The 13021-nt window shown below is 34.4% G+C and overlaps 1 protein-coding gene across 8 annotated transcripts in view; it reads right to left on the bottom strand.

The window, feature by feature from the left end:
• Window positions 1-13021, bottom strand: part of LOC141451822 (uncharacterized) — a 390222-nt gene that overhangs the window by 178976 nt on the left and 198225 nt on the right. For all 8 annotated transcript variants that reach the window (XR_012457116.1, XM_074123509.1, XM_074123510.1 and 5 more), the window contains one exon: window positions 7788-7971. Coding sequence is in view for 7 of the 8 variants with exons in the window: in XM_074123509.1 (XP_073979610.1) it covers window positions 7788-7971 (184 nt within the window). In the remaining variant the exon portion in view is untranslated. The remainder of the gene's footprint in view (window positions 1-7787; window positions 7972-13021) is intronic.

Below are 13021 nucleotides of genomic sequence, written 5' to 3'. Positions count from 1 at the left end.
TTAAAAAATCTCTTTTTCGGTCTCTAGAGACATTTTCTCCGTAAAACTTGCAGTAAGAAAATAATAATAATAATAATAATAATGGCAAGGAAAAACTCATGGCCAGATTTTTCCATCTAATTATAACTTCATGAGATATTTGGAAAATTCTATTCAACTAAGAAACTTAACTTGAAATTTCTAAGCCGTGAAAAATTCGTATCAAAATTTTTCAAATTGAACTGAGCTCAGTGATCTGTGATTAGAGAAACAATTAGATTCGTTTCCTGTATTCTCTTGAGCACACATTTCCGAAATTCCGGAAGCAGTCGCAACACCACAATAAAAACGCTGAACAATGATGAAAACTTAGTACAAGGGAAGAAAATTAATGAAAATAAACCAATGGTGCTTAAGGCAATAGTGACGTATTTAATATTAATGCTTTTTAGAGAAGAAAAACGAAGAAAAGAACGGGGAAGTAGAAGACGTCGGGCGGAAGTAGCATGAAAGTACAAGGAAAGTTGGCAACCCTTACTCCAGCAGCAAACGGCCTACGATAATTTATAGCAAACAAAATTTAATCCTTCATTAATTGGGGGGGAAAAAAAGGCAAGAGCAAGAGGGAAGATTCGGTTGGCAATATTGTATTTTTTTTTTTTACCCGCGAAGTAGTGGGGAATGTTCGAGTATATACAGGGGGACCAACTCAACAACAACAGATAGTCGTACTGGACAAGGCAGCGGGGGATATTTCACGGGGCCCCCCTCATTCATATTGTGTTTGTCGACTTCAAATTTAGATTTATTACAGTACTCCCGTTCAGTAATTTATTTTTTATTATTTTTTTTTTTTTTTTTTTTTTTTTGCGCATCAACAGCTGAGGTTATTAGCGCCCGGAGCTTTTTCCAGTGCACTGCCGGCCTCCGGACAGTGTTCTCTCGTTACAGACAACACTGTCCATCACCGGACAGTGAGCTGTAAGAAGCTCCTAGGAAGAGAAAATCTAAGGGTCAGCTGCTGGATTCGAACCCGGGACCTCCGCGTGGGAGTCCAGTATGCTAACCTCATAGCTAATCCCTTCCCTCATTTTTTATTATTATAATTACAATCGACTGTCTTCTTTTCCACGATTTATTTATAATAATATTCCCTCGAGCTCTGATCGATTGCTAATACTTCGACTAAAAAAACAAAAACAAAGAACATATTGTTAATACTTCAATATTGAAGCATCGAATGTTAAAAATCGATCGCCACCAAAAAAAGAGGTGGCAAGATAGATTACACTTGGTGACAAATTGGGAAACTAAACCCAAGGTTTTTTTGGGATTACATGCAGAAACAATCCTGTGATCTGAATAGAGATTATTAACGGAGGAAAAAGGGTTACAGTTAGCTGCTAGGTGGGTTGGTTGCCTTTGTGGGCAAGGGTAGAGACAAACGTAGGGTCTTACAATATTTGTATGTTGATTGCCCTACACACAAGGACATCAAAGAAAATTTCCTAAATCTGTAATTAAAATGCTAATCATTGACGCCAGATCGCAGAGGTGTGACAGACAACAATTTTCATTCGACTGGAAATGGTTCTTTTTGCGGCGGCGTTGAATATCAACAAATTGAGATTCATTACCATTTTACGGTTTCAACTTTGATAGAAAATATGAATATTTTTTGTAGGAAATAAAACATTAAAATGGAGAATCGATTCAGTTGAGGGTGAGGGTACTTCCTGTGATAATATCTTAACAGTAGTATGAAGTTGTACGTTCTGGGTCACTTTTCAAAAGCTAAGTCCAGCTATCCCCTCTGTTTAGCATCGACTCTGCTTGGACACATAACAATTCAAACTTCTATTATTCCTTTTATTATTGCAGTCTTAATAAAAATATAAATGTTTAATTGAATTCAGATTCAATAAAGGTTTTCATTTTTTTTCTATGTATTATTTAGACACACTCTAGAAATTTATATTTGGATGCAATTAATTAAATTTCTCGTAACAATGTGAAACGTGGCCCAGAACCGTACAACCATATTAAATGATTTGGACTTAGTTTTTGAAAAGTGGCCCAGAACTTACAACTTCCTACTACTCTTAACTAATAATAAAATCTGAACATTCTACGATCTTACGAACTTCCAGACAGACAGAAAGAAAGAAAAAAAAGAGCGACTATTTTACGAATTCAGGCGATCTCAAAAACCTGTATTTCCGGTGTAAAACTGTTCAACTCGAGAATTTGTTCAATTAAAATACTTCCTCTTTAGTGTAGGAAGTGGAAAAAGCGCGATAAAAGAGCGGGAGTTAAGAAGACATACTACAAGATCAAGTTGGTCTATTCTATTACGTATTCAATTTTATTCTCTCAAATAACAATTTGAAAAAAAAAAAAAATTAAAAATGTGATTTTATATACAAAAAGATGGAGATCAATGAAAACAGAATGTTCACATTCAGCGCGTTTTCAGAAAATACAAACGAAAAAGTAGAAATAACATATTCCCTCACAACTAGACGATGTTAAACACGCAACTAAGACCCGTCCCCTAGGCGGCATCGTTAAGCACTGGGTGCAATCAGTTTGATCTGACCATACTAACCATTACAGATAAAAAAAAAAAAAAATTCCCTGCAGTATTTATTAAAGGACGCAGTGTTACCATCACGCGGCAGCCCCCAATACACACAAATAGAAACAATATACAAATAGCATTCTTCATTTGTAAATTAATCGATCTATCATTTACTCACATTTAAAAATTAAATGTGTAATTTGGTTATATACTTGATGAAAAATAATTTCTATAGAAACAGAGGATGTAAAACTGGCGGACCCCCGAGGTAAATTTTTTTTGGGGCCCACAATGTTCTGAAATAAAATGAAGATAGAAAAAAAAAATTTGTTATGAAGAAAATAGCGCTTAAGTGGGGGTCAAGGTACTACCCTCCCTCCATCCTTAACCCTTTAGCTACTGAAGACGAGGTATACACGTGGTGGCCCAGTGCCCTTACCTGTGAAGACCTGCGACTCCATTCCGGCGATGTTCGGGAAGCAATTATGTCTTCTACTCTAAATGGAATTCCGGAATCATTCGGTATTAAAAGATAAAAAAGAAGTAGGAATTCCCAAAATTACGTTCTTAAGTTCTCAGGTCTTTGAATCCAGAGATATAGTCAAACTTGTACGAGGAAATCGCTGGCGAAGTTTCGGAGTAAAAAGAAGGAATAATTTCCGTTTTATAAATACAATTATATAGTGTTTTAATTATTCTATCCATATTCTAGAATCCTCCACTTCAGAATATAAATTTAACCAGATTTGTAAATGTGATGTAATCCGCTTGAATCTCGGCTGTAGCACCAATTGGTCCCGTGCTTAAATTGAGTTTCGACACCTCCCCCGTGCTCTAGAACTTTAAAGTTCAGTTTTGAAGTTTCCCTTTTAAGTCCATTCAGTAACTTAGTACTTCAAGTTGAGAGATTTCGTCTTCGACAAGTTACTTCAACAAGTTACGTCAACTTGTCTGATAGGGACTTATTTAAAATTTTAAATTGCTGTTCATTATTTTTGGTGACTGATTCATAGTTTCAATAGGATGAAAAAAATAATTGCCAGTTTCAGTGATGATACATTTATTCTGCCGAGCTTTCGACCTAGGGTGACTAGGTCATCTTTAGGGCTAGTTTACAATACACTGTTTTTACATCATTAGAGGGTTGGTGTTCATGGACTGTATGGACTCAAGTGAGGGTCCATTGAACAGACAAGACAGAAGACACACCAACCCTGTAATGTAAAATATTACTTTGTAAACTAGCCCTGAAGATTATCTAGGGACTAGGTCATCTTCAGGGTTAGTTTACAATATACTGTTTTTACATCATTAGAGGGTAGGTGTTCATGGACTGCATGGACTCAAGTGAGGGTCCATTGAACAGACAAGACAGAAGACACACCAACCCTTTAATGTAAAATATTACTTTGTAAACTAGCCCTGAAGATAATCTAGTCCCTCTAGGTCGAAAGCTGCGGCAGAATAAATGTATCACGACTGGAAAACTGGCATTTATTTTTTTTATTCCTATTAAAATTTTAAACTTTCAATTTTATTAAAAATGTTGACAAATAAAAATTTGTGAAGTTTTTCTAAATTTTGGGCACATTTTGTTTATTTATTTAATTTTTTTAAAGCTATTTAATTTGGTTTCCGGCTTAACATTCCTCAAAATGGATATTTCCGGTGTTCCAATTAGTTTCAAGAACCAAGTAAGTGAATAAAAAAACTTGTAAACTTTCAATAAAAGGTCTTCAAAACGAGAATATTATATTTTCCAACAAATGGTACTTATAATTCGATCACCAAAATAATAATAATGAAATATTCGAAATATGCTACAATTTGTGAGTATCAGTTGGTAGACACAAGAGATATCCGTTATAATGAGGGCTGGACCAATCGATAACTGTTTTAGAAGAAGATTAATTCAAAAATAAATAAAAAAAAATCCAAAACGTAGCAGCATATCCAACATTTAGACACTAGGTCATCCGTCTCACTCACACACCGAAGTAAATTGCTGTAATTTACAGTATACAGACTAGTAAAAAGGAAAGAACCATTCATTTCACTCATAATAATATGTTAATAAAAGAAACGTAGACTGCCCGTTGATTTAAGCATTAATATCTTGAACGTTATATTGAATACATTTGAATAATAATAACAATAAAAAAAGTAGAGTTTCGTTAAGAATGTCAATGATTTCATCAAGAGAATCTGCTGTGATGATTCACAAAGTTCTAAGTCCACGTCTTCTGTAAACTTAATACATTGGAACTTCACAAAAAACATACGTAATTATTATTCATATAAGTAATAAACCCGTTCAATAGGCGCCACGGTGGCTGAGTGGTTATAGGCTAGACCCGCAATGCTAAGATGTATTGTTGGTTTAGTGGATTCGATTCCTCTAAACCTTGGATTTTATTTAATGGTTTTAATCTTGTAAGGCGCCCCATTAGCTGAGCGGTTATAGGCTAGACCCGCAAAGCTAAGATGTATTGTTGGTTAGTAGATTCGATTTCTAGTCTAAACCTTGGATTTTATTTAATGGTTTTAATCTTGTAAGGCGCCCCATTAGCCGAGCGGTTATAGGCTAGACCCGCAAAGCTAAGATGTATTGTTGGTTTAGTGGGTTCGATTCCCGGTCTTAGGCCTTGGATTTTATTTAATGGTTAATAAAAGAAATTTACAGTAAAGTTTGTTTGCTAGTCGCCACCATCCACGACACCTAATTAGTAGTTGTACGTTAAGCCTCGCCTGAAAAAATAGGCCATTACTTTACTTTACTAATAAAACTGTTCAATATACCGTGAATCGAAACTCCCAGTTTTAGCTTTACAAGCCTTTAACCTCTCCGGCTATCGTGGTACTTACAAAAACAAGTTAACTATTTTAAGTACCACACTTTTTTTGCACTTGAACTCAATATAAATAAAATAATTATTAACTACCTAGGTCACCTTACATCTAAATTAATATCTGCATATCTGTTCAGCTAAACTTTTAATGATGTACCTACCATCCCACAGGACCCAAAATAAAGAACTGATAAAAAAAAAAAAGGCACTGGTCAAAAGTAAAACCAAAAAACTAATCGTGCTAGATTTCAAGGTTAAAACTAGCTAACATTTACCTAGACACAGCTGATAATTACAATCAGCTGATAATCAATAAAACAGCTGGTCTCTTTATAACCTTCACACACACACACAGTTTAGTATCTCAACAATATGGTTATAGAGTGTTGGACGCGATGGTAAATATTGTTTATACATATATATGTATATATATATATATATATAGGTGTAACTTGTTCTGTGGTTAACTGCAATGCGTTTTAGAATAAAGACCTCCCCCGCCACCCAAAACAGCAGGTTGTAGAATTGTATACGTTGTTAGGTTGACAACAAACTTTACACACAAAAAGTCCATTGCTGGACTTGTTTGCACAGATGGTTACCCTCATATGGTTTGCTACCATTGCTCCAGGTAAATACACCAAATAGTTCCACCACTACAGTGTACGTACATATATACATATATATACAGACATTACTAGTAAAGCCCTGAATTCCACTACTGACCCTAAAACCTCAATAAATGTCAGTTCAAATTATTGAAATTTTGAATAGACTTTATAATAATGGCGTAAATAAGTTGATACAGGTACTAAGATAGTCTGATGCTAGTAAAAACAAAAATTAATTGATTATAAGATCGAGTCAAAGCTTTGCGGTCACTTTAAAAAAAAAAAAGAAAAAAAAAGAAAAGTTGTTCCAAGAAAATAAAAACGGTTACATAATTTGTACAGGAGCTCCTCTCCCTAGATCTTACTTAAACAGACAGGAAAAACGGTTTCATCATTTGTATAGGAGCTCCTTTACCTAGATCTTACTTAAACGGACAGGAAAAACGGTTTCATCATTTGTACAGGAGCTCCTCTCCCTAGATCTTACTTAAACAGACAGGAAAAACGGTTTCATCATTTGTATAGGAGCTCCTCTCCCTAGATCTTACTTAAACAGACAGGAAAAACGGTTTCATCAATTGTATAGGAGCTCCTCTCCATAGATCTTACTTAAACAGACAGGAAAAACGGTTTCATCATTTGTACAGGAGCTCCTCTCCATAGATCTTACTTAAACAGACAGGAAAAACGGTTTCATAATTTGTACAGGAGCTCCTCTCCGTAGATCTAGTTAAACAGACAGGACTTTGATTAGTGTGTTGACCCTCTGGATGGCATACGCTTTCTGGTTAACCCTCCTAGAATCTAATATTGAGCGAAGCATTTGCAGAACTAGTAGTTAGTAATAATTCGAAATATTTCGAACAGTTTCTGATTAAGCATGAATCAAGTTACCATTTTTTTTTTTTTTAGATAACTCTTTTATTAAAAATATTGAACAAGTCGGTTGAAATTCTTCGCAAACTCATAGTTAAAAAAATGTAGCACTTGTTAAAATAATGAATATCATTATCAGTTTGTTGCAAAGGAATTTCAAACATATATTTGGCTAATTATTAATATAAATGGTAGACAGCTGAAATGGAACTGTAATAGATACAGCTGTCGGTGACATTTTAAAGAGGAATGCCGCTCAACAACAGTATTAATATTTCATCTGACTTACATTTTACAGCAAATTCAATTCTAAAAAATAAATATATATATATACTTATATATATCAGTCGTCCTTGATTTTTAAGCCGCATCATAAATTTTTAAGTCAATAATATAATAAAGCAGCAGCCTCCAACTAGAAAGTGAAGTGTTCAAGTCGCGACGAATGAAGTTGGAATTCCAGTTAGGGCATTGGATGCTGCAATTATTCCAGGAGGATCTCGAGGACGATACGCCGGCTCATTGTCACTTTGCTTTTCTAGGACTTTCTCTTACTATTCGGGAATTTCTAACTCTTCAGCCTTTAAACTTCATTTTTCCCTATTTTATTTTAACTGCACTAGTTTTTATTTTAATTTTTATATATCCATTATTCAGTTTGCGAAGTCGTACGTTGATAGTTTCAGAGGAAACCATCTTAAGATCTTTTCTCGAAAGAATTACAAAAAAAAAAAATCATTAAACTAACACTTCCGGCTAAGGTTAAACAATTTCCATCTAATTATTCTTATCAACAGTAAATCATCATCATCATCATCATCAAGACACTTTTATATTAAAACAGGTGTAAATAACAAAAAAACAAGTTATTAAAAACAGCTGCTAACTCACCTTGAGAGGGCTTCAATAGGCGGCGGTGGTTTAATCAGGTGATGCTGCAATGATGGATTCAATATAGCTGTATGTCCTGAGCCGGCCGGATGATTTAGTTGCATGAACTGCATATGATTGAGGTGTGTTGGCGGATGGTTATATCCGTTAGCCAAAAGTGGGCTCTTCTCTAGCCTGGGTCCATCTGGAATTTCACTTGATAAGTCCATAAAACTTAGTATTTTGATTTAATAAGTATTATTTGGTACCAAAAAAAAAAAACTAATCAGGCCAATCAGAAGCGTCTTAAGTACTAAAAATGGCGTACCAAGTTTGAGTACTCTGCTGTACTTAATTAAAATGGTACCAGATTAGTCTAATTCCTGGTTATAACAATTTAAATTGACCATTATTTTATTTTCATTGATAGTTTTAATTCAAAAAGAGATAAAACTAAAAGAAATAGAATTTAAATGAAAACGGGTTAGACAAAAAGATGAATATAATTTGTAATTCATTTGAAAGTAAAAGATACGTATCTTTCTAACTTTGTGTGTGTGTGTTTGTGTGTCTTTGTGTGTGTTTGGGGAGAACAACTCAATGAAAATTATACCCTTCACTGAATGTACGTACGTCTGTCTGCCTATCTGTCCGGAACTCTTAGTAAGTCCTTCCACATCTTTTGTACTTTTTTTCTCAAGTTGTAATGTCAAACGTCAGTAGTTTTGTGGTAGAGCTGTTGTAAACTGTAACAAACACAGTAGTTACCCACAGTGTGGTAGTCGAAATCGATAGACCAGGAGAAGCTATGGAAGAAGTTGTATTGCCTTGGGTTGAGCGGAAAAATAATCAGAATTTTGAAAACAATGTATGACAACGTAGGGATGTTTTTAAAAAATAAATCTCATAAAGAAGAGATAGAAATCACGCAGGGGGTTCTACAGGGAGATTGTCTGGGAAGCCAGACTAAAATTATTTGATGCTATAGTCTCCTCTACACTGCTGTATGGCGCGGAATTTTGGGCATCACAATATTTACATACTATAGAAAGAGGGCAGGTAAGGTTCTTTAAACAGCTCCTCTGTTGGCCTAAATGTACTCCCGACTATATAGTCAGACTAGAAACTGGTAGGGTGCGCTTAAGCGTAACTATCTTTAGGAAAATGTTGTCTTTTTGGATTAGAGTTCTGGCAATGGAGGAAAACCGATTACCAAAACTATGTTTTGAAAGACTAAAAGAATTAGATAGAGTAAGTGATAAAGGAGCAGAGAGGAATTGGTTCGGTCAGTTGCGGAAGTGGCTAACAATTATCGGGGAAGAAGATATTATTTATAAAACGGAAGTAGATTCAGTTAAAAAAATGCTACCTGATCTTATAGAGAAGTGGAAAAACCACGAAATTTCAGTAGATGTTCAGAGGGCTATTAATTCAAGTTACAGCACTCTTTATAGACATATAAGTGGGTTAGGTGCGCCTGAACAATATGTAACTTACAATAGTGCGATAGATAAAATTAGAGTGGTGAGCCAGCTAAGAGTGTCTAGTGACAAAATAATAAGAATATGGTATAGAGCTGGGGGCTACCATTCTATTGACACTCAATCTGTTTGCAATGTCTGCAATTTAAAAATAAGTGTGAAACTCTGGAACACTTTTTACTAGAATGTCCTAATTATAGTCCATTCAGGAAGCGTTATTTTTCTGAATTTATTACCGATAAAGACGATATTCATTGGCTCTTAAACATTCAAAATAGGAACCATTTAGACAAAATGTACTTTTTCATTATAGCAGCTCTAAAATTAAGGTCATTCTGTCTAAATGAATGAAGATGAAACATAAATAATAGGAGCAATAAATTTTATTAAATATCTAAAGAATTTTTAAGTTCATTGAAAAATTGTGGTCGCTTATTTTTGTTTTCGTTTTCATTTTTAAGTTTAAGTATTGAGTAAAGTTTAAGTAAAATTAATGTACTGAGAATATTTTTATTTACAATGTTTGTTTTCCATTTGTTTTATTTTATTTTCTATCTGATCTTGTGGAAAGTATTATTTTTCTTTTATTGCTAGTATTATTATTATTCATTTTTATTTTTAAGTTGCCACCACAGCTATTATTATGTTTATTATTTCAATTTATATTATGATTATGATTTTATCAGTTGAACTTTTGTAAAATATGTAACACAGAACCCCTGTAATGTGTATATATACACTAAATAAAGAATATTATCTATCTATCTATCTATCTATCTATCTATATCCGTTAGCCAAAAGTGGGCTCTTCTCTAGCCTGGGTCCATCTGGAATTTCACTTGATAAGTCCATAAAACTTAGTATTTTGATTTAATAAGTATTATTTGGTACCAAAAAAAAAAGCTAATCAGGCCAATCAGAAGCGTCTTAAGTACTAAAAATGGCGTACCAAGTTTGAGTACTCTGCTGTACTTAATTAAAATGGTACCAGATTAGTCTAATTCCTGGTTATAACAATTTAAATTGACCATTATTTTATTTTCATTGATAGTTTTAATTCAAAAAGAGATAAAACTAAAAGAAATAGAATTTAAATGAAAACGGGTTAGACAAAAAGATGAATATAATTTGTAATTCATTTGAAAGTAAAAGATACGTATCTTTCTAGCTTTGTGTGTGTGTGTTTGTGTGTCTTTGTGTGTGTTTGGGGAGAACAACTCAATGAAAATTATACCCTTCACTGAATGTACGTACGTCTGTCTGCCTATCTGTCCGGAACTCTTAGTAAGTCCTTCCACATCTTTTGTACTTTTTTTCTCAAGTTGTAATGTCAAACGTCAGTAGTTTTGGTAGAGCTGTTGTAAACTGTAACAAACACAGTAGTTACCCACAGTGTGGTAGTCGAAATCGACTACAATCCTAGCCCCCCCCCACACCTTCCGCACATTTTCTACATTATTGTAATTCAGTTATCCGGTGTAAGTTTGTCTGTACACTTTAATTATAGTAATTGGTTTTGCTTTATGTTTTTTCTAGAAGGGGCAGTTTTTTTTAGAATGGTGGCTGGCTTCACAATAAAATGTTTTTAAGTATTCTCCTTCACTCTGTCTCTCTCACAAGTGGATTATTTTGGCCAATACGTGGCGCTAAAAATAACATTTTATTATATTTTCGTATTTTATTGTGTAGATGACAAAATTTTTCACAAAGAGTTCTAGCCGGGAATAATACACGTATTTTGCGGTGCCTTTTACTAAAAATAAAATATCACACTAACACACGAACTTTTCTCTTATTATAATTTCGGTTTTATTGAACTATATTAATAAAAAAGTTAGAAAATAACCGTTACTGAATTAGGAATTCGATCATGCATTAAAACTTCAGTTACATTCTATGTGTAGTTATCCGATCCACCACCTAGCTGCGTTACTGCGTCAAATTCAAAAGTTTTGTATTAAGTTAAAAAATGATCCCCCCCAAAAAATACCATTATTTCCCGGGCAAAAATGGTTCAAATAAGTGATCTTTTTTTTTTATATACAAAAGCAGTTTTCCCATGTTTAATGAAAACTATTGCGAGTTTTTTATCGTGTAAAGTTTTCCTAAAGTTCTGGGAAACCTGTTCAGTGAAAGTCTAACTTCCCGTCCATCCAATTGCCGCAACTTTTTTTGTTTTTATACGAGAGAATATCTGGAACTGTTGCTATGGTAAAAGAGTGTAGTTATTCTATCCACCACCTAGCTGCGTTACTGCGTCAAATTCAAAAGTTTTGTATTAAGTTAAAAAATGATCCCCCCCCAAAATACCATTATTTTCCGGGGAAAAATGGTTCAAATAAGTGATCGTTTTTAATAGAAGCAGTTTTCCCATGTTTAATGAAAACTATTGCGAGCTTTTTATCGTGTAAAGTTTTCCTAAAGTTCTGGGAAAACTGTTCTGTGAAAGTCTTACTTCTCGTCCATCCAATTGCCACAACTTTTTTGTTTTTATGCGAGAGAATATCTGGAACTGTTGCTATGGTAAAAGAGTGTAGTTATTCTATCCACCACCTAGCTGCGTTACTGCGTCAAATTCAAAAGTTTTGTATTAAGTTAAAAAATGACCCCCCCCCCAAAATACCATTATTTCCCGGGGAAAAATGGTTCAAATAAGTGATCGTTTTTAATAGAAGCAGTTTTCCCATGTTTAATGAAAACTATTGCGAGCTTTTTATCGTGTAAAGTTTTCCTAAAGTTCTGGGAAACCTGTTCAGTGAAAGTCTAACTTCCTGTCCATCCAATTGCCGCAACTTTTTTTTGTTTTTATACGAGAGATCATAGATTATCTCGCGCACTGTTACTATGGTAAAAGAAAGCCTAAAGTTCTGATTTCTTTTCTGATACTACTGTATCTAAAGTTCCATTTGAGTTTAATGAACAGCCATTTTAGAGTAATAACTTATATAAAAATTAACCTAGTTTGTATTTTGTTGCAAAGAAGATACTGTGACCAAAATTGGCGGATTTCTCGAAGTCTTTTTACAGTACTCAAGCCCAATTTCTTTCAAATAAGATCAGCTAGCAACTCCTGAAAACCGCTGTAATCTTTCTTTAAACATTTTTTTGCAGGAATATGCATGAAAATCTATACATTAATTTTTTTCTCTCAGTAATAGAATTTATGGTTATGGCTGGAAATCCATTTTCCCAAAGAGCACATTTGGCTCCAACCAACAGCTGTAATGGGGAAGTCTTAGCCAGGTAAAAATTACTAGTTACTTTAAAAAATACTTTAGCGGCTGCAAGTTAGGAAATCATGAGTAAAACTTTTCACGCCCTGCTTTTTGTTTGCATTTCTGCAAGATGATGTTGATGAATGATGGATGATCATAATTATCTGTTAAAACAAGAATGAATGGAGTACCATCATCCGTTGGATGATTCTCCTCCCCCCACGGCTCAAACCAGAAGGAATTTAAAATAAGATGGAGCAATTATGTATTAGTTAATCTTAGAATGATATGCTGAGAGCACTTCTCACAAGGGGAACTTGGGATGTCTGCAGTCATCAAGCTGCAGGAGATGATTGGATATGGGTAAGCAGCACTGGTGAAGGGGGGTTTTTGTTAGGAATTATCACAGAGATACTTTGGCACCCATTGGAAGTGAAACAGAGTGGCTGCACGAGGAAGATGAAGAACTAGAAAGGGTATGAGTGCCTTACGTCTCCCTTCTGTCAGGGCTTAGGTAAAGACAAGAAGGGCTGCCGTTAGTTCCTCAACCCTACGCACT

The sequence above is a fragment of the Rhodnius prolixus genome, unplaced genomic scaffold, assembly GCF_049639745.1.
Source record: "Rhodnius prolixus isolate KJV_2025 unplaced genomic scaffold, Rpr scaffold_14, whole genome shotgun sequence".
Taxonomy (NCBI): Eukaryota; Metazoa; Arthropoda; class Insecta; order Hemiptera; family Reduviidae; genus Rhodnius; species Rhodnius prolixus.
This window is presented reverse-complemented; position numbering and strand designations above follow the sequence as displayed.